General features: G+C 48.1%; 5 protein-coding genes across 8 annotated transcripts; 4 read left to right on the top strand and 1 right to left on the bottom strand.

Moving 5' to 3' along the window:
• Positions 1-357: 357 nt before the first annotated feature.
• Positions 358-6,013, top strand: scyl2 (SCY1 like pseudokinase 2). Of its 2 annotated transcripts, XM_049760737.2 has the most exons (19): positions 358-523; positions 1,146-1,342; positions 1,411-1,568; positions 1,660-1,804; positions 1,882-2,031; positions 2,101-2,322; positions 2,387-2,503; positions 2,577-2,702; positions 2,768-2,944; positions 3,025-3,036; positions 3,111-3,233; positions 3,333-3,446; positions 3,520-3,652; positions 3,710-3,828; positions 3,894-3,994; positions 4,056-4,122; positions 4,207-4,284; positions 4,356-4,478; positions 4,577-6,013. In XM_049760737.2, exons 2-19 carry the CDS (start codon positions 1,166-1,168, stop codon positions 5,144-5,146), a joined length of 2,712 nt encoding a protein of 903 aa, XP_049616694.1. In that variant the 5' UTR covers positions 358-523; positions 1,146-1,165; the 3' UTR covers positions 5,147-6,013. The 2 variants fall into 2 exon arrangements, with proteins under 2 accessions (XP_049616694.1, XP_049616695.1); XM_049760738.2 differs by lacking the exon at positions 3,025-3,036.
• A 405-nt stretch (positions 6,014-6,418) lies between these two features.
• tcp11l2 (t-complex 11, testis-specific-like 2) lies at positions 6,419-11,592 on the top strand. 2 transcript variants are annotated; one of them, XM_049760757.2, is made up of 11 exons: positions 6,460-6,575; positions 7,000-7,056; positions 7,984-8,159; positions 8,245-8,377; positions 8,978-9,098; positions 9,163-9,386; positions 9,451-9,587; positions 9,656-9,828; positions 9,904-10,085; positions 10,151-10,323; positions 10,382-11,592. In XM_049760757.2, the coding sequence occupies exons 3-11, from the start codon at positions 7,991-7,993 to the stop codon at positions 10,642-10,644; spliced, it is 1,575 nt and encodes a 524-aa protein (XP_049616714.1). In that variant the 5' UTR covers positions 6,460-6,575; positions 7,000-7,056; positions 7,984-7,990; the 3' UTR covers positions 10,645-11,592. The 2 variants fall into 2 exon arrangements, with proteins under 2 accessions (XP_049616713.1, XP_049616714.1); XM_049760756.1 differs by lacking the exon at positions 7,000-7,056 and having other exon boundaries at positions 6,419-6,575.
• Positions 11,593-11,723: 131 nt separating this feature from the next.
• apaf1 (apoptotic peptidase activating factor 1) lies at positions 11,724-18,464 on the top strand. Its single transcript, XM_049760733.2, has 27 exons — positions 11,724-11,893; positions 12,336-12,512; positions 12,581-12,740; positions 12,806-13,003; positions 13,075-13,264; positions 13,348-13,460; positions 13,523-13,654; positions 13,735-13,973; positions 14,050-14,217; positions 14,283-14,414; positions 14,477-14,590; positions 14,649-14,833; positions 14,902-15,028; positions 15,101-15,226; positions 15,290-15,430; positions 15,527-15,652; positions 15,720-15,866; positions 15,932-16,060; positions 16,130-16,255; positions 16,331-16,459; positions 16,524-16,649; positions 16,722-16,847; positions 16,916-17,041; positions 17,106-17,231; positions 17,307-17,432; positions 17,501-17,647; positions 17,707-18,464. The coding sequence occupies exons 2-27, from the start codon at positions 12,369-12,371 to the stop codon at positions 17,851-17,853; spliced, it is 3,750 nt and encodes a 1,249-aa protein (XP_049616690.1). The 5' UTR covers positions 11,724-11,893; positions 12,336-12,368; the 3' UTR covers positions 17,854-18,464.
• A 192-nt stretch (positions 18,465-18,656) lies between these two features.
• On the bottom strand, positions 18,657-20,288 carry washc3 (WASH complex subunit 3). The gene is made up of 7 exons (XM_049760787.2): positions 20,142-20,288; positions 19,877-19,975; positions 19,740-19,805; positions 19,541-19,672; positions 19,370-19,480; positions 19,241-19,305; positions 18,657-19,163 (listed from the first exon to the last, which is right to left on the bottom strand). The coding sequence occupies exons 1-7, from the start codon at positions 20,190-20,192 to the stop codon at positions 19,070-19,072; spliced, it is 618 nt and encodes a 205-aa protein (XP_049616744.1). The 5' UTR covers positions 20,193-20,288; the 3' UTR covers positions 18,657-19,069.
• Positions 20,289-20,372: 84 nt separating this feature from the next.
• On the top strand, positions 20,373-24,223 carry si:zfos-932h1.3 (zinc finger protein 84). 2 transcript variants are annotated; one of them, XM_049760739.1, is made up of 9 exons: positions 20,373-20,482; positions 20,958-21,160; positions 21,226-21,318; positions 21,387-21,479; positions 21,543-21,653; positions 21,726-21,843; positions 21,913-22,411; positions 22,494-22,552; positions 22,629-24,223. In XM_049760739.1, exons 1-9 carry the CDS (start codon positions 20,425-20,427, stop codon positions 24,104-24,106), a joined length of 2,712 nt encoding a protein of 903 aa, XP_049616696.1. In that variant the 5' UTR covers positions 20,373-20,424; the 3' UTR covers positions 24,107-24,223. The 2 variants fall into 2 exon arrangements, with proteins under 2 accessions (XP_049616696.1, XP_049616697.1); XM_049760740.2 differs by lacking the exon at positions 20,373-20,482 and adding an exon at positions 20,504-20,680.

Here is a 24,223-nt window from a genome sequence, read left to right as displayed (position 1 = left end):
TTTTACGGCGAGGTGGCAGCAGCTTCAATGGGCATTACCGACACCTACTGGTTGAAGTTATATGAACTGAAAACATTCGTTCTTTTGAACCCATCGTTCACTCACGAGCCAACACTACACTGCAGATCTGTGACGTGAACGCTCACAGCGGAGCTCCACACAAGGAACGAGCGACTCACTTTATCAATATGACCAAATCTATTGTATTCAAACAGGCTTTGGTCGAATGGTTAACGTCATTACCTTCGATAAGATGGAGTGATGGTTCGAGACATTTCCTTATTCACGGGCTTCTTTTCTTGAGTATTGCAAAATAGTGAGCCGCCCAGACATCCGTGACGTCACCTTTGGTCCATCAAAGCCGGAAGTAGCATTGTCAGACGTCCTAGCATGCTAGCATGCTAGCACATTCTGCAGGCTAGAAAACATGAGGGCTGTGAGTCGCACAAGCCAGTGACAGTGCTCCTCGGGGAGTGGGCTTTTTCCCAAGGAGTCACCTGGAGACATCTTGTCCTACATTCGTGTAAGTTACCGCGAGGAGACCAAATGGCAGTTGGCGACCCTTGATCGTTACGACTTCGGTGTTACTGCGCATTGTCAGCTAGTTAGCTTCGCTTCACGACTGCCGCGGTCGGTGAGTCACTCCAGGGATGTTAAATCGAAATATTTAATCACCAACTCAAAGTGTGCTTTAACTTCACGGGTTGTACAAATGTCAGCGAGCCAGGGGGTCACCTGTCCTAGCCACGACGAGCTCGTCATCAATAATGCTACTTACGTGATTTATTCTTTTTCAAATATGATTTAACTCATCACCAATGTGTTTAAATTACCACTGAAAATGTTTCTGGCATGCATTCGGATTGATTTAGATTTCCAAGTGGACAATATTGTACAGGCTCAGTTTCTAATTCATGTCTACCTCCATCAAATAAGATGCTTAATTTAGCCCACTGCACAGTGACATCAACATTTATTCAACTTCTTTCAGACTTATCGTTGCGTAACCTGGCATCAACTTCCCTTTTCAATCGTTTTGAAAGCCTTATTTGGCGAGACGTAGCTCAAAGACATTTCTTGCAAAAAAAAAAAAAAGATCAACTTACCTAACACGAGCTCCGAACCGGGGTCGTTCTTCTTTCCAGCTGCCCGCTCCGGCCTCAACATGGAGTCCATGCTGAACAAGCTGAAGAGCACCGTCACCAAAGTGACGGCCGATGTCACGAGCGCCGTCATGGGCAACCCGGTCACGCGAGAGTTCGAAGTGGGCCGACACATCGCCAGCGGCGGTCCGGGGATGTGCTGGAGGATCTACAACGGCACTAAGAAGTCCACCAAGCAGGTGCGTCGTATGATACTACTCCTTCGTAGGAATAGAATTACTCACAAGATGTTTTGGGGCATTTCCAGGAAGTGGCTGTATTCGTTTTTGATAAGAAGATGATTGATAAGTACCAGAAGTTTGACAAGGACCAAATCTTGGACTCCTTGAAGCGAGGGGTGCAACAGCTGACCCGACTGCGACACCCCCGTCTCTTGACAGTTCAGCATCCTCTGGAGGAGTCTCGGTGATTTACTCGTTTAGTTTTTGTTGTCGTTATAGCCACAAGTTCTGCTCATTTCGACAGATCGTAAAATGTGTCAATGTTTCTTCTCCAGAGACTGTCTGGCCTTCTGCACGGAGCCGGTCTTCGCCAGTCTGTCCAACGTGCTGGGCCACTGGGACAACCTGCCTAGCCCCGTGCCCAAGGACATCAAGGAGTACAAGTTGTACGACGTGGAAACCAAGTACGGCCTGCTCCAGGTGAGAGGAAAAAAAATCCCCAAACACTATCGGATTCAAAATCGTGTCTTTGAGTCTCCTTTTCATTGTCATTTTAGATCTCGGAGGGTTTGTCCTTCCTGCACAGTGGAGTAAAGATGGTCCACGGGAACTTGTGTCCGGAGAACATCATTCTCAATAAGAGTGGATCGTGGAAAATTATGGGCTTTGATTTCAGTATTTCATCCAGCAACCCGTCAGACGCTGATGTGAGTGAAAAGAGACACAATCCACTTTTTCGAAACGAGTTCAAATCATAAGATTAATTTTGTCGACAGCCCAAATACTCGTGTAAGGAATGGGAACCCAACCTGCCGCCGCTGTGCCTGCCCAACCCCGAGTACCTGGCGCCCGAATACATCCTGTCGGTCAGCTGCGACACGGCCTCCGACATGTACTCGCTGGGCGTGGTGGCGCACGCCATCTTCAACGAGGGCAAGCCCGTCTTCGCCGTCAACAAGCACGACATCTTCAAAAGCTTCAGCCGGCAGTTGGATCAGGTGACCGCCGAGGGACGACCACGCAAAAACCGGTTGACGTGCTGACCATTTTGTTTTGTCGCAGCTCACCAACATAAGTCCGGCGCTGTTGAACAAGATTCCAGAGGAGGTGCGCGACCATGTGAAAATGCTCCTCAGCGTCACGCCCAACGTGCGCCCCGACGCCGACCAGATCACCAAGGTCGGCCTCGGCGCCTGATGATCATCCTCGTCTCGCGCCCGTCTAATAAATTCCTCCCGTCTGAATGAAACAGATTCCATTTTTTGATGACGTGGGGGCGGTGACGCTGCAGTACTTTGACTCGCTCTTCCAGAGAGACAATCTGCAGAAGTCGCAGTTCTACAAGAGCCTCCCCAAAGTCCTGCCAAAACTCCCCAAGGTAAACCTTAGATGAACGGCATCATGAGAATGGAAAATGAGAACTTGCCGCTTTGTCTCCATAAGAGAGTGGTGGTGTACCGCATCCTTCCCTCGCTCACCTCGGAGTTCGTCAACCCGGACATGGTCCCCTTCGTGCTGCCCAACGTGCTGCTCATCGCCGAGGAGTGCACCAAGGACGAGTACGTCCGCTTCGTCCTGCCTGACCTCACGCCCGTCTTCAAGCAGCAGGAGCCCGTCCAGGTAGACCACACACACACACTCAGCGGCCGCTTCGTCTCTTCATCCGACGTTTCTTTCTATCTCCTCCCATGCTTCTTAAGGCTAGTAACATGGTAGGTGCTCAGCCAGTGTTTGACCTTCTTGCACAGGAAGTGCATTTCTAACTCCCGCCTGTGCCCCCATGCAGATTCTGCTGATCTTCCTGCAAAAAATGGACCTGCTCTTGACCAAAACGCCGGCCGAGGACATCAAGAACAGCGTGCTGCCGATGGTTTACCGAGCCCTGGAAGCACCTTCTGTGCAGATCCAGGTGGCCATTTTGTGTCTTTGTTAGTGGGACGACTTCTGCAGTGCTCTTTAAATAGTTGTTTGGAGTTTGGCCCGATTTACGTGCCGCGCCGTCTTCCAGGAGCTGTGCCTCAACATCATCCCGACGTTCATCAACCTGATCGACTACCCCTCCATTAAGAACTCCCTCATCCCTCGCATCAAGTCCGCCTGCCTGCAGACGTCCTCGCTCGCCGTGAGTCTTTTTCCGCCCGCACCGGAAACACACGCGAGCCCGTCGTGATGTTTCTCTTCATGTGGCCGCGTAGGTGCGCGTCAACTCGCTGGTGTGTCTCGGGAAGATCCTGGAGTACATGGACAAGTGGTTTGTCATTGATGAGATCCTGCCCTTCCTGCAGCAGATCCCCTCCCGGGAGCCGGCGGTGCTCATGGGAATCCTGGGTGAGCTTTTAAAACTTTTTTTTTTGAGGGGGCGCCACCTCACTGTCACCTCTTTAGGAATCTACAAGTGCACCTTCAGTCACAAGAAGCTGGGCATCCCCAAGGAGAACCTGGCTGCCAAGACTCTGCCGTACTTGGTTTCACTTAGCATTGACAACAACCTCAACCTTAATCAGGTAGGATTTTTTTTTTGTGTGTGTAAAATCAAGGTTTTAGTCATTAAATGTATTTTTCATTTCAGTTTAATTCGTTCATGGTGGTCATCCGAGAGATGCTGAGCCGCATGGAGGCCGAGCACAAGACCAAACTGGAGCAGCTGCACATCATGCAGGAGCAGCAGAGGTGATTTACATTTGAAACGTTGACAACACAAAAGCGACCTTCTAAAATTGTTTCCCGTCAGGAGTTTGAACATCTCTGGCACAGAGAAGCCATCAGAGGAGACCAAGAGCCCGCCGTCTTCGCACCAGGTGTGTTTATTTCCCGGTCGAGAGCAAGAAATGTCACTGAATGATTTCATTGTTAGAATCAAAGCACAATTATGTTTTTTTCAGATCGATGACATCTTCGGCAGCACGGGGTTGAACGGCAAGGAGAACGGATCCTCGGCGGCACCCCCGCAGCCTAACAGAGTAAGATGACCACTTTTGTTTTTCTTTTTACGAGCATCTGGTCATCAACAACTTGTCAACGCTGTCTTTAGATGTCTCTGACTCTGGAGGAGAAGCAGCGACTGGCTAAGGAGCAGGAGCAGGCGGCCAAACTGCGGAGTCAGCAGCCACTGGCGCCACAGAGTATCAAACCGACCACGTCTGCCAACTCGCAGGTATTTCTTTTTTTTTTGCCATCTACCACTCAAACACACTTCCTTGACACTGATTATTCTACTACTCTATTTCTTGTCCTTTTTTTTTTCTTCCCCAGGCAAAAGATCTGACCAGCAGCCTGCTCACTAACATGGCGTCCCTGAACAGTATGTCCTTGAGCAACACGCCTCGAGCACCTATGTCGCAGGCACCCGCCGCCATGTCCACCTTCCCCTCCTCCTCCTCCATGGGCCCCCCGGTGTCCAACGGCTTCAACCCGGCCATGGGCTTTCCCGCGGCGGCCGTCGGGATGAGCATGAGGCCGCCGGGTTCCGCCGTCTACGGTGGCGGCATGGCCTCCACCACCAGCACCCCCAACTTTGGCGCCCTGGCGCAAAACCAAGGCCAGATGAACATGTCAGCGCTAGACAGCCTTTTCACATCCAACAAGCCCAAAGTCTCCCTCAACCAAATGGCGCCCTTAGGCGGAACCCCTTGGCTGGGCCAGTTCTCTCCGGGGCAGAACGCTCAGCCCGCTTTGCAGGGGGCTCCGTCGGCGGCATTCGGGATGCAAGCGAACCCTTTTTTCAGCCCCCAGAACTTCTCTCAAACGACCGCTGGCGCCAACCAAAGCGGACTGAAGCACGGTACGTCCGCCAACACCGACCTGAAAGACTTATTTGGCTGAAAAGATCCACTGTGAAGTAGAAAGAAAAGGTCCACTTTTGCTGTGTCTATTTTTGATCGCGCTCACATTCTGCACCTCATTTGTATTTGAAGGGCGACGTGTTACTTCTTGTATGCTGTCTTCTACAAAGCTGTGGGTTTCTTACTCTTTTCTACTTGATGTTCTTAAGGGGTGCACATGGGAGTTGAGAGTTACTTTTTGAATCGGAGTTACCTTATTCAGACTCTTTGAGGACATCCGGGAGGGAGGTAGCTGGACGTGTAGCATCCGGGAAGTTGGGCCTTTTTCCACGACCGCTTCCATGGCAACAGTCTCCAGCAGCAGTGACCTAATACACCCATTTACATTTCCACTTCTTTTAAATGCAGTACGACTGAAGTATCACTTGTCGCTAGATGCTAATGCTAACAAGGTGCAATGTAGGCTCTTGTGCCTTACAGGGTTAAACTTGTATTGATTGTCTTTTTTTTTTTTTTTTTCAACCTCCCAGCTTTTGTCTTCAAATCATTCCTGTTTTACACATCTTCAGTTTTAAATAGTAAATGAAGTCAATCTATTTAGTTCTGTGCACTTTTCAAAAACTTTTTAATTGGATGCTCCTCTACAATTTTCGTTGGGTGTGAGAGAGAATTTGAGAGGCCTTAGGTGATGACGCTTGTGCAATATTAATGATTCTTTGTGATGGTTCATACTGGACTGATTGGCCACACAGCTCATTAAATACTGGTTCCCTGGAAAGCTTCTGGTCATTCCAATTTTGCATCTCCCAAACTCTACTGCTGGCATTTGTGTGTTATTTGTGATTTCATAATGATCTGAGGTGGTTCAATGAAAACGTGTACATATAAAGGAAAATATACAATTGTTCGAGAGTGTGGATTTATTTTTGTGATGGGGTAAAGTCGCCTAACTGCCATTTGCAATTCACACGTCACATAATCATGACAATTATATCTTTACGCGTTTACGTACAAAAAAAAGGAATACGTAAATGTGTATTAAAGTCTCCTACGATGACGAGAGTTGTCATTTTTTTCCTTCGTGAAGTCACATCCGTAAACAAAAACCTCATACATAAACCCTAGGGGAGCGTACCATTTTACTAAGGGGGGTACAGTAGTCTTATCAGGCGTGTTTTCGACTTCCAGTCAAAATGTGCAGCACATCTTTTGTATAAACATTTATGGTCCCGTTTTATTAATACTGTTAATAGTTTATGGAATTGATGACAGTCTGGACTTCTCTTTTTGCCCGTGTTCTTAAATCCCACCCCTGTATGTCACAAATGGTTTCGTCCGTATGTCCTCAAGCTCCTCCGAAGTGTCGAAGGACCTTTAAATCGTCAAGCTTGCAACACAGGAAACAACAAAACTTCGTTTCACAAGGCAACAATTTCTTACTAGTCTCCTACTCGGGAGACTTAATCGAGGTAAGAACTCAGTACTAATGCACTTTATTGTGTGCGTGTTTTAACCATGCCTCGCTCCAATGCAAGTTTTGCGGTGGTAGAATCGTCGAATTGGCAGCAGCTTGTGTTTATTTTACATAAACCTGACCGAAATTACAAGTGGGTTTTTGTTTAGGTATGCAAATGAAGCATAAAAGTAAGCATAATCGTACAGTCAATGTGTTTCACATAAAAAAAAACACCAGAAAAAAACAACAGGCGAGAATGTAAACAACAAAAGTGTCCCGATGGCTTGGTGAATAAATGTTAGTTGCTTTAAATTATTATTTGAAAATACGTTAATGGCTTTTCTTCTTGTTTGGAGAGTGACTGCAGATCACGTGTACCATGTTCTCACGCGTGTCTGGATGTTTTTTCGGTCCATGTGCTGTGCTCGGAACCAAAGATTTTCCATGTAGGGATGATAGACGGGCAGCGCTAGCCAATGGGGAGTGGCCATTCAGTTAAGCCCCGCCTCCTTCTCCACTGTTTTTGTTTACGTTGTGCTGCAGCAATCTGGACCTCTTTGTTCTGACACTTTTATACCTATCCATGCACAATTGAGTCTATACGATATTCCATATCTTTTCTACACTTTTGCTCGTGAAATTCATCCAATATACATTCATTTTGACTGTGTTGTAGATATTTGATGACATGATTTCTCCCACAGACTGCAAGTAAACATGTGTGAAGTATAAATAAGACTCCCAATAAAAAATGTTGTTTTGATACGTCGTGAAGGAAGTGCACATGCCAGAAATAATCTCAAATCCGGACTCACTCTGGATAATCCGTGGAAATTGGCCTGCTGCTTTTTTATGTGACCTAGCTATCTGCTTGTGCAGATGATGTAATGAACCACACAGCGGACACACACACACACACACACGACCCCCACCTTACAAGTGCTATCTTTAAACCAAAGTGGGAGTTGGCATTCATTTTTAGCTCCAGATAGCAGAACGAGCACTCCAGTGGGCCTTAGATAATACTAGACAGCTGTCTAATTGTGGAAATGGATTCTAAACAATTTAAAAAAACGTGATGTGATGGTGCACATTTAATTAAGACTTCGTCTTCTCAAATAATCCAGATAATCGTAGCTCTTAAAAGGAGCCAGTGGGGTTATGTCACCCTCTTAGCTGCCTGCTGCATCTAGGGAATATTTTTTGTCACACTTTTACTTTGAGAAGAACTCCAATGTAACTGGATCCTACAGTAGAGGAGCCCTCCGCTTTCCAGCATTGCCATGGAGACATTTGATCCCATTCCCATTGAAAACAAGCTGTTGTTAGTCTATTGTTTTTAACTCTGGCTTGCATCATATAGCAACCGTTTCCATGGCGATGGGCTGACTTGTAATGAAAATGCACACTCTGCCTCGCAGTTCGAAGATGCCCCTGAACAACGAGCGTCCGTCTTCCGGCTCCAGCGGCGACGAGCAGGGCAGCGACGGCGAGTCGTCGTCGGGGTGCTGCGACAGCACCGCGTCGGCCAGCGACACCGACTGCTCGCGCGAGAGCTTCACCAGCGACGGCTGCAGTAAGCACTGCTCATCCTCCTGTGAGTGCCTACAACGTTTTATGGGCTTTATTTAAACGTGTCAATGTGGAAGTGGAGATAAAACTTTCTGTGGGACCTCTACCAGCAAGCCCTCCCAAGACGCTCACCCTGGACGAGGTAATGGGCTCCGCCAGAGACCTCTCCAACCTCAGCTTGTTCCACGAGATAGTCGTCAACCGCAACTTCCACCTGGAGCCCAACACCTTGCCCGAGGACAGGTTGTCATCACGCTTGTAAAGCTATCAACGTTTACCGTCGCTCATTTGGGTTCGCGCCACCCACAAATATTTGCACTGCGTCGTGGAACAAGTCGGGGCTGCTTGCTCTCCTGGAAAGTAGTAGGTGAAACAAATCGTATAAGTTGAGAAAATGTTGGGCGGTAAACTGAAGCAGCGATTCCCAACTACAGTACCTGATTTTATTTAATTGCAGTTCAGGTAATGGATGGATCATCTAAAAAGCATATTGAATATAAAGAATGCATCTTTGTTCATATCTCCGACATGTTGCGACAGGCAGAACAATGTCAAACCACTTCTACTAGTTTGTGGAAGCTGTTACCACACACATAATAGAATAATAGCTAAGGCAAACACACCCAGATTTGTGACTTTGTGACTCAGTCGAGACAACGTAATTATTGTTTCCGAACACATTTTATTGGACATTTAGTTGAGCACGACAAAGGCAGTTAATAGTTTGGTTAAAAGTTGACATAGGTAGTAACTTCTCAACGTCACATTCTTGCTAGGGATCATCCAATTAAAGATAAAAAAAAAAAATTAAAGTTGAGCAATGTTCATCTCCTGTGTTTTTAGTTTATGGAAGATGGTCCGCGACAACGTCCACAAGGCATTCTGGGACATCCTAGAGACCGAGTTGAATGATGACCCGCCCGAGTACCAGCAGGCCATCAAGCTGCTGGAGGAAATCCGAGAGGTACAAAATAATTTTTTTTGTATAAAAGACAGAAAAAAAGCTGAGGTTACACTTTGCCGGCTAGATTTTGCTATCCTTCCTCAACCCCGGCGCCAACCGCATGCGGACACAAATCCTGGAGGTGCTGGACATGGACCTGATCAGGCAGCAGGTGGACAACGACGCCGTGGACATCGCGGGCCTCGCTTCGTACATTATCGGCGTCATGGGGAAGCTGTGCGCGCCCGTCCGCGACCAGGAGATCAAGAAGCTAAAGGAGAGCACGGACAACATTGTGACGATCTTCAGGTAAAACACCCCGTGTGTGTCTCCTGCAAAGAATCCACGTTGATGCCTGCTCAACGTCCACTAGGGAGATCTTCCGTGTGATCGACCTGATGAAGGCCGACTTTGTGAACCTGACCATCAACAACCTGCGGCCCGTCATGCAGAAGCAAAGCGTGGAGTACGAGAGGGCGACCTTCCAGAGCATCCTGGACAAGACGCCCGGTGAGTGGACTTCTAACAAAACCTCCACCGAGTGAGGACATCCGTGACGTCTCCTGTGTCACCTTCAGGTGCTTTGGACAACACCGCCGCTTGGATCAAAAGGACTTTTGAGGAGCTTCTGTCCACCATGCCCAGCAACTGGGGAAAAGGACAACCGTGCTTGCCTGGACCCTTCCAAGTCCTCAATGCGGCTTTCCTACACATCCTCATGTGGGACTACACGAAGCACGCACTCCCAGAGGTGAGCGGATATTTAAATCATTTTAAAATTGAATGCAACAGAATAATGTTTTTGATTTTTTTGTGGCACATATAGACGTGGATGACGGACGAGGCTCGCCTGCGAGAGATGCAGTCGCAGCTGAAGCGCTGGCAAGCGGTCAACGAGGTTCTCCTCATCGTCCACAGCACTGTCGGCGGGCCCGTCCAAGGCGTGGCGGTCCTGTCCGAGCGCCTCAAGAGGATGACTGCTGTGCTGCTCGACCACATGCACAACCCGTGAGTGCACGCGTACGCTTAAGATTTTCTAAACCACCCTCTCACTTCTGTTTTGCCCTTTTCAGGACTTTTAACCTGCAGGAGGCGCTAGTGGGCGTCAGCGCTCAGATCTGCAGCGAGTTGAACAAGTCTCTAGCGGAGAGAGGCTACCCCACGCTTAGCCCCGCGTTGCAGGCGACCCTCACAGGCCAAATCAGCGGCATCGCCCACAAGGACAACCCCATCCGGACTCTCGTCGGTACGTACATCCGGATGTTTCCGCTCTCCCATGTCCTAATGTCTCGCTCCGTCCGCAGAGGACCGTGTGCAGCACTACTTCACGGTGCTCATCTGCGATCCCAAACCTCAAGCCAAACTGGAGCAAACGCCCGCCGGACTCTCCGCCATTCACTCTGAGTTGGTCTCGCTGGCCACCAGGTTCCTCTCTCTGGTCAACTACAACAAGGCGGTGTATGGACCTTTTTACGCCGACATCATCAGGAAGTTGATGTTCGCCAACAGCCCGTCGCCGCCATCGGCGTCGTCTTCGCTTCCTAAGGACACCGTTGCCGCCGAATGAACTTGCGACCTCCGTTTTTGTTCTTTTACAAGGGAGCTGACTTTGTCAGTGAAGCGTTTACTTACAGGACAGTGTTTCCCAACAGCCAAGGCACATGTTAAGTATAAAATTGTTCCCCGAAGTAAGGAAATTATAGTTTGACAACAACGACTTGACAATTATTAATTACTAGCACAGATAAATGAACCAAATATTTGTTGGAAAAGAATAAATGTAGCAACACAGGTGTATATATAACACATCATGACTGTTTAAGTTTTCTATATATATCATATGACAAACCTCTTCGCCGCATAAAGAAGGTATTAAAAATATTAGGGATTTTTTTTTGTATATTTGTTTTATGCACGAGTGCATTTTTGTGTTCATCGTTTTTGCTTGTGTAACTGTTGGTTAATTTTCCAGTTTGTGTGATAGATCAATTTATTAGTTTTGTGTGATTGGTGATGTTTGTTACATGGCTCGGTATTGTGGCCCTTTATCGTATTCCTGCATTGGCTTGATCGAACCTGCGTGGACACACGGACACAAAAGGTTCTGAGCTCCAGAGGGATTATTATCCAGTGTGGTTCCAAAGATACACAGAACAAAAACAGCAATTATTATCTTTACTGAAGTTTACATGAAAAAAAAAAAAAGTGCTGTTTTCTTCTGTATGACACTTCATTTAATAAAAGTAAAAATTATACTAAGTTGATGCAAGCATGTATATAGTTTTACATAATGTCTTGGGTATTTGAACATTTTTGCAATAGCTACATAAGAATTCATTTTTAGGGCAATTTATATTTGCATATTGTGAGATATTACTTCATTGGCCCGTTATAATAAAAAAAACACATTGATAAATAGGTATACTCTATTAGGTAAATGTACGTCTTGATAAATGTCGTTATTTTGACTTGTTTCTTCGATAATTACTGATGAAATAAATATTTTCTCGATGTATATACGTATTGTCATTTTGTAAACAAATGATCAATTTTCCTACCAAACAACGTGTTCTTAAAGGCACCAGCACTCTGCCCAGTTACAAACAAGGAGAACAGGTGACCTCATACGTCACGTGATTTGATTCTGGCACACTATTGGTCACCTCCTGCCGGGCGAGTCGACCAGGAAGAAGGCTGTGGACGCGAGGAATCGTAAATTCGCACTTTTGGGCACTTCTTATATTATTTTGTTACTTTCATTTACAGTTACACTCAATATAACATTAATTCTCCCTCGTAGAGATAAGAAGACAATCGTAAGTATCCTTCCGCCATTACTTTCTTTGTTTCTTAGCTCAGGTGCTGGGGGAACTTGTCTTGACATGCAGTGAGACTTTCGATTCGAAGTTGTAAAATTATCAATGATTTTTTTCTAATTCTTCCAAATTTGAGGTCAAGTTTATATACACAGTAAATGTAATTTTGAAAGTGTTGGGAAAAGTAGTTTTTTTTATGTGTGGTTTTCTCATTCAAAGATGTTCCTGTTTCAAGACAAAATCAGTATTTTGCTTGGAAACATGACTTAAGACCTCACACTAGAAAAAACACACCTTTAAAATGAAAAATACTTTTTAGAGTATTATATTATTATTTATTGGAACAAAAAAATCTAATTTGTTCTATAAATGAAGGTCAGTGCTTCTGATTGTTTATCTTTACTACTCATTACAAAAATGTCAACTTGGGTGTCTCTTGCAGAAATTTGTCCTACAAGTTCCTATATGGTCGGCAATGATGCTGGACGAAGGCGCGCGAAGCAGCCTGCTTCGCTTTCGCCGCAACCTGAAACAGGACATCAAGCCCACCTACCTGATGGATCACATGATCAGCGACGGTGTGCTGAGCGAAGAAGAGGAGGAGCGTATCAGCGCCCAGGTTGGTGGAATTAAAAAAAAAAAAAAGTTCCTTGCTGAAGTATGTGCTGATTTTGTGTCATTTTCCAGCCTAACAGGAAAGAGCAGGCAGAGGCGCTCCTGGAACTCCTGCTCAAGAAGGACAACAATGCTTTTATCTCATTTTATAATGCTCTCGTCAAAGAGCAATACTACGACTTGGCCAATATGCTTCATGGCGACCTTCCTGGTTCCAACAGCACATCTGATGGTGAGAATTAGAGGAAGTTGAAAACTTCAACTGCGGGTGTGACCATTCCTTCCTTTTTCTATCAGTCCAAGTAGTTCTGAGTGCAGGCGGGGTCCCTCAGAGGCCTGTGGTTTTCGTCAGCCGACCAGAGATGATCAACCGGATCCGGGAGAACCTCCACTATCTCCGGAAGGAACCGGGATGGGTCACGGTGTTCGGCATGGCCGGCTCGGGAAAATCCGTGCTGGCGGCGGAAGCTGTCCGAGACCAGGGACTGATTGAAGGTGATTCATCTCTGGGTGTCTCGCTCGCTGATTTGAAGATGATATCCTCTATTTTTCTTTCTGTGCCATAGACTGCTTCCCAGGAGGCATCCACTGGCTGTCCATCGGCCAGCTGGACAAAGCCGACCTGCTGGTGAAGATCCAAGCGCTGTGCTTTCGTCTGGAGCAGAGCCTGGATTCCCAGTCCCTCCAGCGATCTCCCACCTCCCTGGACGAGGCCAAGGAACGTCTGCGCTTCCTTGTCATGCGCCGATACCCCAGGTGAAAATGAGCTGTAAAAAGAATTTGTGCCACATATAATCACATTGAAGTATTCCTTGAGAATTTTGATTGTTGGTTTCCAGATCTCTGCTGATTCTCGACGACATCTGGGACAGCACGGTGCTCAAGTCATTCGATATCCACTGTTGCATACTTCTGACCACCAGGAATAGAAGCCTCGCCGACTCAGTCAGCGGTAAGTGATTCCCAAACCACCTTGTGTATAAAAAAAAAAAAAAAAAACCAACACTTTTTCAGGTGCTAAATATGTCATTGAGGTTGAGAGTGGTTTGGAAGACAACAAAGCCCTGGAGATTCTCGCCTTGTACACTAAAAGTGCACAAGAAGGTCTGCCTGAGGAGGCTCGGAGCATCGTGAGAGAATGTAAAGGTATGTCGCAATCCCGTTTCTTGCTGGTAACTCATTACCCCCAAAAAAATTGCTTTTCTGATGCCTTTGTTCTGCTTCAGGCTCCCCTCTGGTGGTCTCCCTGATCGGCGCGCTGCTGAAAGAAAAGCCAGACCGTTGGAGCTACTACCTGCGGCAGCTGCAGCAGAAGCAGTTCAAGCGCATCCGCAAGTCGTCGTCGTATGACTACGACGCGCTGGACCAGGCCATGGCGGCCAGTATCGAGGTGCTGCCCGAGGAGCACCGCGAGCTCTACCGAGACCTCGCCGTGCTGGAGCCCGACGTCAAAATTCCCGCCAAGGTAAAAACTCTCACCAGGCTCATTTATATATCAGAACCGAACCAAACGACATCTTGTTCTGGTGCTTTTTCTCCAGGTGTTGTCCATCCTGTGGGATCTGGAGCCCGAGGAGGTGGAGGACATCTTGGAGGAGTTTGTCAACAAGTCCCTTCTGTTTGTGGACAATCACAGAAAACCTCAACTATACTACCTCCACGACCTCCAACTCGACTTCTTGGTGGAGCAGAATCGGGCCCAACTCGAGGTCTGTATAGAAGGCAGGTCGAAAAAAGGTTCACTTTTAGTGACACGCGTGTGCTTGTGCTGCAGAACCTTCACACCAAAGTGGTGCGTCAGTACCAGCAGCACTACAGCCAAGCTCCGCCCACTTCCAAGGACGACGAATGCCTCTACTGGATCCGGTTCTTGACCTACCATATGGCCAAAGCCAATCTCTGCCAGGTAACAAACCCACAGTTAAGGGAGTCGCGTCCATATTCCTGAAGGTGCTCTTCCCTTCCCAGGAGCTGTACTCGCTCATGTTCTCACTGGACTGGGTCGCCCACAAGGCCCAGATACTTGGTCCAGCTCATCTTATAAATGACTTTGTGGAATACGGAGCCATCTTGGACAAAAAGGTAAGCAACATCAAAAATGGAGGATGGCTCAAGTAACTGAGGTAACCCCTCCTTGCAGAATAGCAACGTGCGCAGTCACTTCCAGGAGTTTTTGTCCCTCAACGGGCACCAGCTGGAGCAGAATCCATTCCCTGACGTGGTCCAGTTGGCTCTGTCGCAGCCTCAGGTCTCGGAAGTCTACAAGCAGGCTCTGCAGCAGGCGCAGGAGCGGGCCAAAAATGGAAAGGTCTACTTTGATTGGCTGTAAGCAAACAAGCGTGCCTCGTTCATGTTGTCGGGACGGGTTTTCATCAATTTGTCTCCGGGTCCAGAAATAAGAGCAGCGTGGAGAGCCTGTCCCGGCTGGTGATCCATCCGCACCAGGGCTCTGTCTACGCTGCCTGCTTTTCCCATGATGGAGCAAAAATCGCCTCCTGCGGAGCACGCAAGACACTCAAGGTACCTGATTGGAAGTGATACAAATGACAAATAGCGTCACGCTTCCCTCATATTTCCCTTCCACGCTGTTAGGTCTTTAGGAGCACGTCCGGCGAGAAGCTGATCGAGATCCAAGCCCACGATGACGAAATTCTCTCTTGTGCCTTTTCCCCCGACGACCGTCTCCTGGCAACCTGCTCCAGTGACAGAAAAGTCAAGGTAAAAATGAAAATTGGATTTTATGACTTTATTGCATTCATTTTGAATGCCTTGCATCAAAAGGTGTGGAACGCGGAGCGCGGCATGCTGCTGAGAGTCTTCGAGGTGGAACACCAGGAGCAGGTCAACCACTGCCAGTTCACCAACACACCACGGCGCCTCCTGCTGGCCACTTGCTCCAATGACAATTTTTTGAACGTCAAGGTAAATATAGTTTCATTTGTTCCGGGACCATGCGTGTAACTTTAAATGCCGGTCTTGCAATGAGGGTCAAATTGACGTATCTCTGCCTTGTTTCAGCTGTGGAACCTGAACAAGCCCTCTTCACAGAACACCATGTTTGGCCACGTTGAGCCGGTCAACCACTGTTGTTTCTCCCCCGACGACACGTATCTGTCCACCTCCTCCAATGACGGCACCGTTAAGGTAAATGTCTTCTTGTCAGTCACACCTCTCAAGCAAAGATGCTCGAATGCTATGTGTCCTACTCCAGCTCTTCCAGGTGTCCTCCGCCAACGAGTGGAAGACCATCAAGGTGCGGGACTGGTACGCAGACGCCGGTGAGGAGGTTCCAGTCAAGTGCAGCACGTGGACGGGCGACGGCAAGCGGGTGGTGTGCGCCATCAGGAGCGCCATTTTGGTGAGTGAGTGTCATTAATGGCGTCAGTGCGGTTCTCTTGAGTGTCGTTTTTATTTTTGCGGCAGGTGATGGACGTGAAGACGTTGCATGTGCTGTTAGAGATCCGAACGGGGCGGCTGAGTATGGTGCAGTACTGTGACGTGTGTCCCACCAGCAACCTGCTGGCCATCGCCTTCTCCAACTACGCGGTGGAGGTACGAGACTTAATTTGAGAAACTTCCATTTATCCCATCCAAAAGTGAAGTCTAAAACCTGTCTTGCAGTTGTGGGACCTGGAGGAGAATAAAAAGATGGCCGACTGCAGCGGTCACCTGAGTTGGGTCCAGCGAGTCCAGTTCTCCCGCGACGGCTCGCAGCTTCTCTCGTGCTCCGACGACCAGACCGTCAGAGTGAGACGTGCTCAGGGTTACGTCGATGACGCTACAGAAACTGTCAAAATAAAATGATTTTTTAATTTTTTGCAGCTATGGGAGACAAATCAAGTGCACGTCACCTCTGCAGTGCGCCTGAAGAGAGACTCGGATGCTTTCTTTAATCCTGGAGAAGACGGCGAGTTTATGGTTTCGGCCGCGGACAACTGCAACAGACTGCAGGTGAGTCGGCGGCAACGTGGCAGTTTGATTGACAGCTTGACTGACTGCGTGGTGTGCGTTGGAGGTGTGCGCTGGCAGAGCGGGTTCGCTGATCTTTCAATCCGAGGAGATAGCGTCGCGGATCCGATGCACGTGTCTCTGCTCGAAGCCTTTGGCCGTGGCCTTTGGCACCGAGGACGGCACCGTGCAGGTATCCTACACGTTTGGATCTCATTCTGTGGTTCGGGTGACAGTCACCTAAATGTCGGTGTTGTCTGGACAGATTTTGTCCATCCCCTCCGGGAAGGTTCTCGCCACCCTGCTGGGTCACACCAAGACGGTACTGCAGTGTCAATTCTTCCACGCCGGCCATACGCTCATCACGTCATCCGAGGACACCACCATCAATGTGGGCACCCTCGTCTCCTTCTCGCCCCTTCCCTCGGATTGCCATTGCTGATGCGTTTGCGTGTGCAGGTGTGGAGGTGGCAGTCGCTCGAGCGCTTATTGCTGCGGGGGCACAAAGAGCAAGTGCGATGCTTCTCTCTGCTGTCGCCAGCTGGAACGCGACTGCTGTCCTGCTCCTTTGATGGCACAGTCAAGGTAAGAACTCATAAAAAAAAATCTTCTCAGGAAATTACAGTACTTGGCTCTTTCTCTCACTCAGGTGTGGGACCTGGAAAGCGGCGAGGAGCTGCAGCACATCGAGGCTCACCGGGGAGCCATTTTGTCTTGTCACGTCTCCCCGGACGGACGTTTCTTCACCACCACCTCTGCGGACAAAACTGCCAAGGTCCGAGCTTTAACGCCACACTCTGCTCTTCCATACTTTTTTCCCCCCTGAGTGTTTTTTGTTATGACTGATTAGGTGTGGCAAAATGAGTCCTGGCACTGTGTCCACGTACTCTGCGGGCACCAAGACTGCGTCCGGAGTTGCCGCTTTTCCTGGGACGGGCGACTACTGGCGACGGGGGACGACAGGGGCGAGATCCGGGTAGGTTCTTTTAGCCCATCATCCAGGAATACCGGCCGTGTCTCATGTTTTATTTTTTACTTGAACAGCTGTGGAGTGTTGCAGAAGGCTCCTTGCTGAAGATATGCTCACGGGCCGGAAAGGACGGGCTAGACTCGTTGCACGGAGGCTGGGTGACAGACTTGCATTTTTCCCCGGACGACTCCCTCCTGGTGTCCACGGGCGCATACGTTAAGGTACCACTCGCCACCGCAAACGTTTTACGCTTCCGAAGCTCATCTGTCATCTCGTCCAGTGGTGGGACGTGGACAAAGGCGAAGCCCTGCAGACCTTCAATCCAACAGGAAGCGCGCTGAAGAAGGTCCACGTGTCTCCTGATTTTTCCACGTTCATCACCATCGACAACGTCGGCATCCTCTACATCCTCCAAAGGGTGGTGTGATGATGGCTTTTGAAACGCCGCGTTTTACTTGCAGTCACCAGCATGACAAGAGCGAGTCGCTGAACAAGGTGCGTGAAGATGTTTACTTCCATCAGATTTTAGATCATTGAGAATTAAGACCACTGGGTTTTTTTTGTAATTGTGCATTTTGAGATTCTTCTGAGCCGCAACAAGCCGTTAAGTGCATTAACCAGTGCTGTGATGTTTGTCATGGTTCTTTTTTTTACGAAAGAATCATTTCCATTTGTACACAAATCTTTTTCTAATCAGCATGTTTTACAACGGCGCATACACTTGACAATCTTTCCATTAATAGTTGCTGCCTCTTTCCTTGCTGTGATATTTGAAAGAATTAATGAGTTGTAAGGAGATAGGATAAAAATGTGAATAATAATAATAATAAGGATACCTTTTGTATGTCCGAGTAATGTTATTTCCGCAATGTGCTCTTCGGATTGGTGCTTTAAATGTTGCATGTATTTAATCATGTAAAAAAAATATCATTGTCTGCTCAGGATCTATGAATACAAGTACTGTACTTTATGAGCCATTAAGTAATTTATTATTATTTGCTACGCTAGTTGCACAAATAAAACAAACTCCAGCGGCAATGTGTTTGACTTGAAACTTTTCCAAAAAGGTCCATTTATAATAAATCAATGTCAAATAAGAAAATTTAATCCTACATTATACATATATACATTAGAAAAGTATTGACGAATTTATGAAAGTTGTGTTTTGTCGCCCTCCTGTGGCGGTTTTCTGTATGGTAGTTACTGTTCAACAAAATAATTTCAAACACGTTATGAAATAGCATCACTGTATTTTATTTAGGCACTAATAGTTAACAAATGTTGCTCAGGTTGACAGTTAAAACAGAAATCATTCTCTGAAAGTACCGCTATTGTCCACCACAAAATTCCATCCATTTTCTTCAAATTCACTCTATGGACAATTTTTACCATTATGAAATAACAATAGTCATGTCCCACGTTTAGGGTGAAAATATCTTAAAAAGTTAAATGTTAGTAAATGCGATTCTAACACAGAGAACTACAACGTCCTCATTGAACATTTTGACTGTCCAACATTTAGTTTAGTGGAATAACTACTAAATGCTTTATCAGGAGCTTGTGCAATTGGCTAATTCTCCACATTAGCATCTGCTAGCCCGCTCCCAGGTTGCTCTCTTCATCAGATGGCCAGCATCTCGACATCAGTCGCTGAAGGACGACTCGCTATCTGAAGCGTTCGCATCGAGCTCCTCGCTGTTTTTCATTCCCACATCCGGCACGGGGGCGTTGGGCTTGCTGCCATCAGCAGGAGAGTGTCACGTTAAAGCAGGAAAACACAACAAAACTCAAAGGAGGACATTTGCAAAACTCACTCAAGCAAGTCCGGATCCAAACCTTCCATGCTCATTTTATTCCGGATGGCCATAACGGGAACACCCTGCAAACGTCTGACATGGTACATCTGAAAAAGTATGAGAGCGATAATACAAAATTTCACACACCACTTGAACCATCTTCAGATATCTAGCGTAGCGTGGATCCTTGGCCACTGTCATGACGTTTGTCTCCTCGCTTTTAGGCGTCGTCACGTCATCTGGGACAGCGTGAGATGGCTAAAAGAAAACGGTAAATATTTAATAAAAGATAACTGTATATTAATGACCTGTTTGTACCTCAAGAGGGGGAAGCATCACAGCAGGTGGACCTTCTGTCAGACCAGGATCAGAAGTGCTGGTGCCATTGGTCTGGACTCCTTGATTGATTGTATCTACAGTGACGTCCTCCAGTCCAGGGATGGAGGACAGCTGCTCACGGTTGGATGATATTCCATCAGGGAGGAGATGTACAAAAGGAGAAGAAGAAAGAACCAACCTTGGCTTCCAAGATACACAGCGTGGTCTCAATCTGTTGGATGCGCAGGGATACATTGGCAAGTTTCTGTGGAGGAAAATTCAAGATATTATTTTTTGTTTTTTAAGGATTACACGTCTGAGGAAAAATCCACAAACCTCTTCACACACTGTGGAAAAGTTGTTGAGGAAGCGAACCGTGTGGACGATGAACTGGTTGAGAAAAGCAACAATTCTTCTCTGCTGAATGGCAGGAACCTAAGGTAGGAAATGTAACATCAATGTATAGGTGTTAAAATGTTCAAAATGTATGCAAGGGGGTGCTGTCAGTGGAAAAAGTTGCTTTAAAAACACAACTGTGTTTGACATGCATTTTGTTTACATTCATTTCCTGGCTAGGCTAACATGCTAACTTGACACTAACCTTCGTCAGATCGACTCCAGAGCCTACAATCGGAAGTCCGTCCTCGTCCATGCCTCTTACTACAAAACGTCAGTTATTTAAATGCTGATTAAATTTCTTCGGCTTTATAAGATGAGGAAAAAAAGCAGATAGGATGTGCACAATGATGACTGTTTCATGTGACTAAGAATTGTAATATCGCGTGACCTCGCGAGAGGACGACAATTCTCGTTTTATTTTGAAGCGAGGGACAAACATCTGTTTCACGCCGAAAAAGAACTTGTCTCTGATTTTGAGCTTAAAAATGTCTCAAAATTATCACAATTACGAAGTACTCTGTGGAAATCATATTCTGAAGAACAGTCAGTTTGTTTTCCCTCTTATTTTGAAAAGCGGAAATGTCGGAGAATGACTTTGAGGACAAGAATGCTTGCGTCGTGATAGCGCATGCTAACCGCAAATTAAAACATTACCTTTTATAATATTTTTTATCAAGACCACGGAAGACTTTGTAAACCCTTTGACCTTCTTGTGAAAAAAAAAAATATCGAAAATGAACCGTAGGTATTTGAAAAAGGAACTCTTAGTGTTGTCTGTTTATGTTAGCTTGCTGTATAGCGGGCGGTGTCAATTCAAAATGATGTAGCAAGTCACTCAGGCTCGTGGTATTGCGTTAGTTTTTTTGAGCAGGTAAAATAGATGATCAATTTATTCCTCTACCTTTCCTGTGAACATCTTAAAAAACAGTCACACGTATAGGTTAAAATGACATTGCAATTATATTGATATTTGAAGAATAATCATATTGAATGCCTTATTAAATATTGTATTTTTCAGAAGCTGTCCCACCCTTGTCGACCCTCCGCCAACTGGTGCCCCCTTTGCAGTTGTGCTCAGCTGCCATGTGGCAACTCGCCCAGCAGAAAGATGTGATGAACTACCAGAAACTCCAGGAGTTTGTGTACGCTGTGACCGAGGCGGTGCCCGAACTGATGAACCACAAGCAGCGAGACCAGCTCATCCTGGGCCTCAGAGCAAGGGTATACAGTACTTGCATTTATTTTGAAATGAAACAAGAGTCTTATAGTTGATGTTTCCTGTTCAGCTGATCCTAGAGCTGTGCAAAGGTTCTGCCCGGGGCTCTGTGGACTCTCAGATGATCCACAGACACTTAGAAAGACTCCCAGTAGCTCCAGATGTAAGTGCTGGAATGACATCATCAGCTTCTTATTTTAGTTCATGTGTATAATAAACGTTTGCCCGCAGAGCGACCACGAGGTGAAAACAGCAGAGTCCACTTTCGTCGCTCTGATTCAGAGCCTCTTGAAGGATCCGGCGGAACGAGCTTACTTCTTTCAGGTCGGGTCAACAAATGTTTACATTGTGAAATTATCATTTTTGTAAATATTTATATTCTTATAGGAGGTGTTCCCTGTCGAATATGGCCAAAAGTACGATGCAGCCCTACATGCGTTACTTTGGGAGCTGCTCACAAAATTAGAGAATCTGATCCCAGTACCAGACCTCAAGCAGGTATTGAGTCCACTTTCTCTTGTTATTTTCTATTCATTTATCTATCAGGGAATTTACACATTTTGATTCCAGACGGCAGCCTGGCTTGGCTCGGCTCCCGCCATTTTGGGTGAGTGCGTCCGGTCCATGCCAGAAGAGCTGCCTTTAATCTTTGAGCACTGCAGAACTGCTGGACTTTTTAAAATACAGCGTAAGTGCGTCTTGGAATCTTCATCCTGATGCTTCAGTTCGTAACTCGTGTTATTGCTTTTTCCCCCAGACGGCCCCTCATCCACGATTGGCAGCTGCATCATGTCCGCTCTGTCCATCCCACCCTCTCAAAAATCAAACATCTCCCTGGCTCCGGAGTCTGTGCACAACTATTCCAACGTCCTCTATCCTGAGCAGTTCAGCGTGGTGACCATCTACACCGAGGTGGACGTCCAAGAAGTGACGACCGAAGGTCAGACGAATCTCTACGAGGTGGAGGTGTCGCCCGCGGAGGACGCCACGGACGTGGCCAAAGCGCTGGAAAAGCTGACCAAAACATTTGCATTGAAAAAGGATAGTATTGATAGCGAAACAGCGAGGAGCCAGCATTTTGCAATTCAAGATGTCTTTGAGGAGGCTAAGGATGGGGTCCAGCCTGACACCGAAGCGAAGGAGCTTTCTGCAGAAGACGACGTGACAACTAATGCCACGGAACCTCCTGTTGGTGAAACACACCACTCGTCCATTCCACTAGTAGAAGCTTCCACCGGCTGGTGTGACTTAAAGAGGTAAGGTGGAGCGGGGATCCTGTCCCAGCTCTTTTTGGGCCAGAAGTGAAACTGTCTACAAGAATGTACTTTTGTCCCGCAGCATTCAATCTAACCACCCAGTTGCCTCGTCTGTGATCGCCATTAAAGGAAGCGACAAAGGTAAGCGTGTGATCCTGCGAGCCCCACAAATATTTTATTTTATATTGCACCGTGACATATATGATACCACCCGCAGGCAATTCCGATGAGATGACCTCCATCATCTTCACATGCTCGCAGTGTCCTTTCCACCACTCGGACGTCGACAGCCCGCCGCACTTCCACATGCAGAGCGTTCGCAACGAGGACTACGGCAAACTGTCAGGATCCAAAGTGGCCCCAATTCCTTCCGAATCGGACGAAATCTTCACATCTATTAAGCTTCTCCCCAAAGGAGATGCGGAGCAGCCGGACAAGGCGCCGGTTAGCGATGGCTCCGGAAGTTCCCACCAGGCTTCCGGCAGGCAAAAAGCTCTGGCGTGCGAGACGTGCGGCAGGACGTTCACGCGTACGTCGGACGTGCGGCGCCACCAGCTGACCCACACGGGCGAGCGGCCTTTCCGCTGCTCTCAGTGCGACTGCACCTTCCAGCACTCGTGGGACCTCGCCAAGCACCAGGGCAAGTCGCACGCCGCCGCCGTCTCCTTCACCTGCTCGTCGTGCGACGCGTCTTTCGCTAACCTGCGGGCGCTGACCGCCCACCACAAGCGCAGCCACTCGGACGGCGACCGCCTGCCGCACATCTGCTCCATCTGCAGCCGCAACTTTGCCTCGGCCGACGAGCTCCTGGAGCACAGGAAGTCGCACGTGGCCAAGCGCTACGTGTGCCCGCAGTGCGGCGAGGCCTTCGACTCGCTGGCGGCGCGCTCGCTGCACCGGCAGACGCATCAGGTGAAGCGACAGTTCAAGTGCCCGCGCTGCGAGAAGACGTACACGCGGCGCTCGGACGTGAAGCGGCACATGGCCGCGCACACGGGCGAGCGCCCGCACCGCTGCAGCCAGTGCGGCAAGCAGTTCTCGCTGCGCTTCATGCTGGTCAAGCACCTGCGCGTGCACACGGGCGAGCGGCCCTTCCAGTGCTCGCACTGCACCAAAAAGTTCACCCTGGCCTCGGTGCTGGCACGCCACGAGAGGATGCACACGGGCGAGAAGCCCTTCCTGTGCTCCCAGTGCGGGAAGGCCTTCCTGTCCCAGGGCGAGCTCTCCAAACATCAGCGCTCGCACACGGACGAGCGGCCATTCGGCTGCCCGCTTTGCCCCAAGCGCTTCAAGAGCAAGAAGACGCAGCGGGAGCACGCCGTGTCGCACACCGGCGCCCGGCCTTACCCCTGTACCTACTGCAACAAGGGCTTCGCCAAAGCCACGGCGCTCACCCGACACCACCTCATCCACACGGGCGAGAGACCCTTCCCTTGCGGCTACTGCGACAAAGCCTTCCTCACCCCCGGCGAAGCGCAGCTGCACCGCCGCGTCCACACGGGAGAGCGACCCTACGCCTGCGACGCCTGCCAGCTCAGGTTCAAGAGCTCGTCCGAGCTGGCCTGGCACAAGCGCGGCCATTCGGGCGTCGCCAAGCCGCCCAAGCCCAACTGCGACGTCTGTCGGAAGAGCTTCGCATCCAAGGCTAAACTCAAGAAACACATGGAGACGCACGTGGACCACATCGACCAATGACAGTGGACTTGAACGCCGCGTTGGACACTTAAATGTTATTTTCTCTCTGCGCAAATCACAATAATAGGGTATATGTAAGCAAATGATACGAAGTAAAGTTACCTTTTTCCCTCCAAA

Source organism: Syngnathus scovelli, chromosome 22 (assembly GCF_024217435.2).
Source record: "Syngnathus scovelli strain Florida chromosome 22, RoL_Ssco_1.2, whole genome shotgun sequence".
NCBI lineage: Eukaryota > Metazoa > Chordata > Actinopteri > Syngnathiformes > Syngnathidae > Syngnathus > Syngnathus scovelli.
The sequence above is the reverse complement of the archived record's forward strand: the minus strand, read 5'-3'. Positions and strand labels throughout refer to the sequence as shown.

What these genes read in the sequence shown, in the direction of transcription:
- scyl2 (XM_049760737.2), top strand. Translation starts at nt 1,166, where the DNA reads ATGGAGTCCATGCTGAACAAGCTGAAGAGCACCGTCACCAAAGTGACG. An exon ending in GCAACCCGTCAGACGCTGAT is followed by an intron (nt 2,032 to 2,100) that starts GTGAGTGAAAAG and finishes TTTTGTCGACAG; the next exon opens with CCCAAATACTCGTGTAAGGA. An exon ending in CACCCCCGCAGCCTAACAGA is followed by an intron (nt 4,285 to 4,355) that starts GTAAGATGACCA and finishes CGCTGTCTTTAG; the next exon opens with ATGTCTCTGACTCTGGAGGA.
- tcp11l2 (XM_049760756.1), top strand. Translation starts at nt 7,991, where the DNA reads ATGCCCCTGAACAACGAGCGTCCGTCTTCCGGCTCCAGCGGCGACGAG. An exon ending in TGCTGGAGGAAATCCGAGAG is followed by an intron (nt 9,099 to 9,162) that starts GTACAAAATAAT and finishes TTTGCCGGCTAG; the next exon opens with ATTTTGCTATCCTTCCTCAA. An exon ending in CTCGACCACATGCACAACCC is followed by an intron (nt 10,086 to 10,150) that starts GTGAGTGCACGC and finishes TGCCCTTTTCAG; the next exon opens with GACTTTTAACCTGCAGGAGG.
- apaf1 (XM_049760733.2), top strand. Translation starts at nt 12,369, where the DNA reads ATGATGCTGGACGAAGGCGCGCGAAGCAGCCTGCTTCGCTTTCGCCGC. An exon ending in AGAATCGGGCCCAACTCGAG is followed by an intron (nt 14,218 to 14,282) that starts GTCTGTATAGAA and finishes CTTGTGCTGCAG; the next exon opens with AACCTTCACACCAAAGTGGT. An exon ending in ACGACAGGGGCGAGATCCGG is followed by an intron (nt 17,433 to 17,500) that starts GTAGGTTCTTTT and finishes TTACTTGAACAG; the next exon opens with CTGTGGAGTGTTGCAGAAGG.
- washc3 (XM_049760787.2), bottom strand. Translation starts at nt 20,192, where the DNA reads ATGGACGAGGACGGACTTCCGATTGTAGGCTCTGGAGTCGATCTGACG. An exon ending in TGTGTATCTTGGAAGCCAAG is followed by an intron (nt 19,673 to 19,739) that starts GTTGGTTCTTTC and finishes AACCGTGAGCAG; the next exon opens with CTGTCCTCCATCCCTGGACT. An exon ending in TTGGATCCGGACTTGCTTGA is followed by an intron (nt 19,164 to 19,240) that starts GTGAGTTTTGCA and finishes TGCTGATGGCAG; the next exon opens with CAAGCCCAACGCCCCCGTGC.
- si:zfos-932h1.3 (XM_049760739.1), top strand. Translation starts at nt 20,425, where the DNA reads ATGTCTCAAAATTATCACAATTACGAAGTACTCTGTGGAAATCATATT. An exon ending in AAATCATATTCTGAAGAACA is followed by an intron (nt 20,483 to 20,957) that starts GTCAGTTTGTTT and finishes TGTATTTTTCAG; the next exon opens with AAGCTGTCCCACCCTTGTCG. An exon ending in GGCTGGTGTGACTTAAAGAG is followed by an intron (nt 22,412 to 22,493) that starts GTAAGGTGGAGC and finishes TTTGTCCCGCAG; the next exon opens with CATTCAATCTAACCACCCAG.